The sequence below is a fragment of the Penaeus monodon genome, chromosome 21 (genome assembly GCF_015228065.2).
Source record: "Penaeus monodon isolate SGIC_2016 chromosome 21, NSTDA_Pmon_1, whole genome shotgun sequence".
Taxonomy (NCBI): Eukaryota; Metazoa; Arthropoda; class Malacostraca; order Decapoda; family Penaeidae; genus Penaeus; species Penaeus monodon.
In genome coordinates, this window is record NC_051406.1 from 37,396,189 (window position 1) to 37,396,414 (window position 226).

Consider the following 226-nt stretch of genomic DNA (forward strand, 5'->3'; position numbering starts at 1 on the left):
AAAAATTAAATGCATATGTTAGAATGTGGGGAAAGGATGTAAAAGGAGTTGACTGTGGAGACGAGGTGGCAGAGTGGCTAACGCGTGTCCTCTTCGACGGCGAAACGAGAGTTCGACTAATGTACAAAGGGGACGTGATGGAGGAGAGACCTGCTAATCCGCCACAGTACTTCACCTTTCCACAGTTTCAAGAGACAGATCGGGTTAGTCGTCTTCAGGCATCATC

The 226-nt window shown here is 47.8% G+C and overlaps 1 protein-coding gene across 1 annotated transcript in view; it reads left to right on the top strand.

Annotated features, from left to right (window-relative positions):
* The first annotated feature begins 23 nt into the window (after positions 1–23).
* LOC119586664 (mitochondrial amidoxime-reducing component 1-like) overlaps positions 24–226 on the top strand; it is a 642-nt gene continuing 439 nt past the window's right edge. Inside the window, exon 1 of the mRNA XM_037935402.1 lies at positions 24–203. Within this exon, the coding sequence (XP_037791330.1) occupies positions 24–203 (180 nt within the window). The remainder of the gene's footprint in view (positions 204–226) is intronic.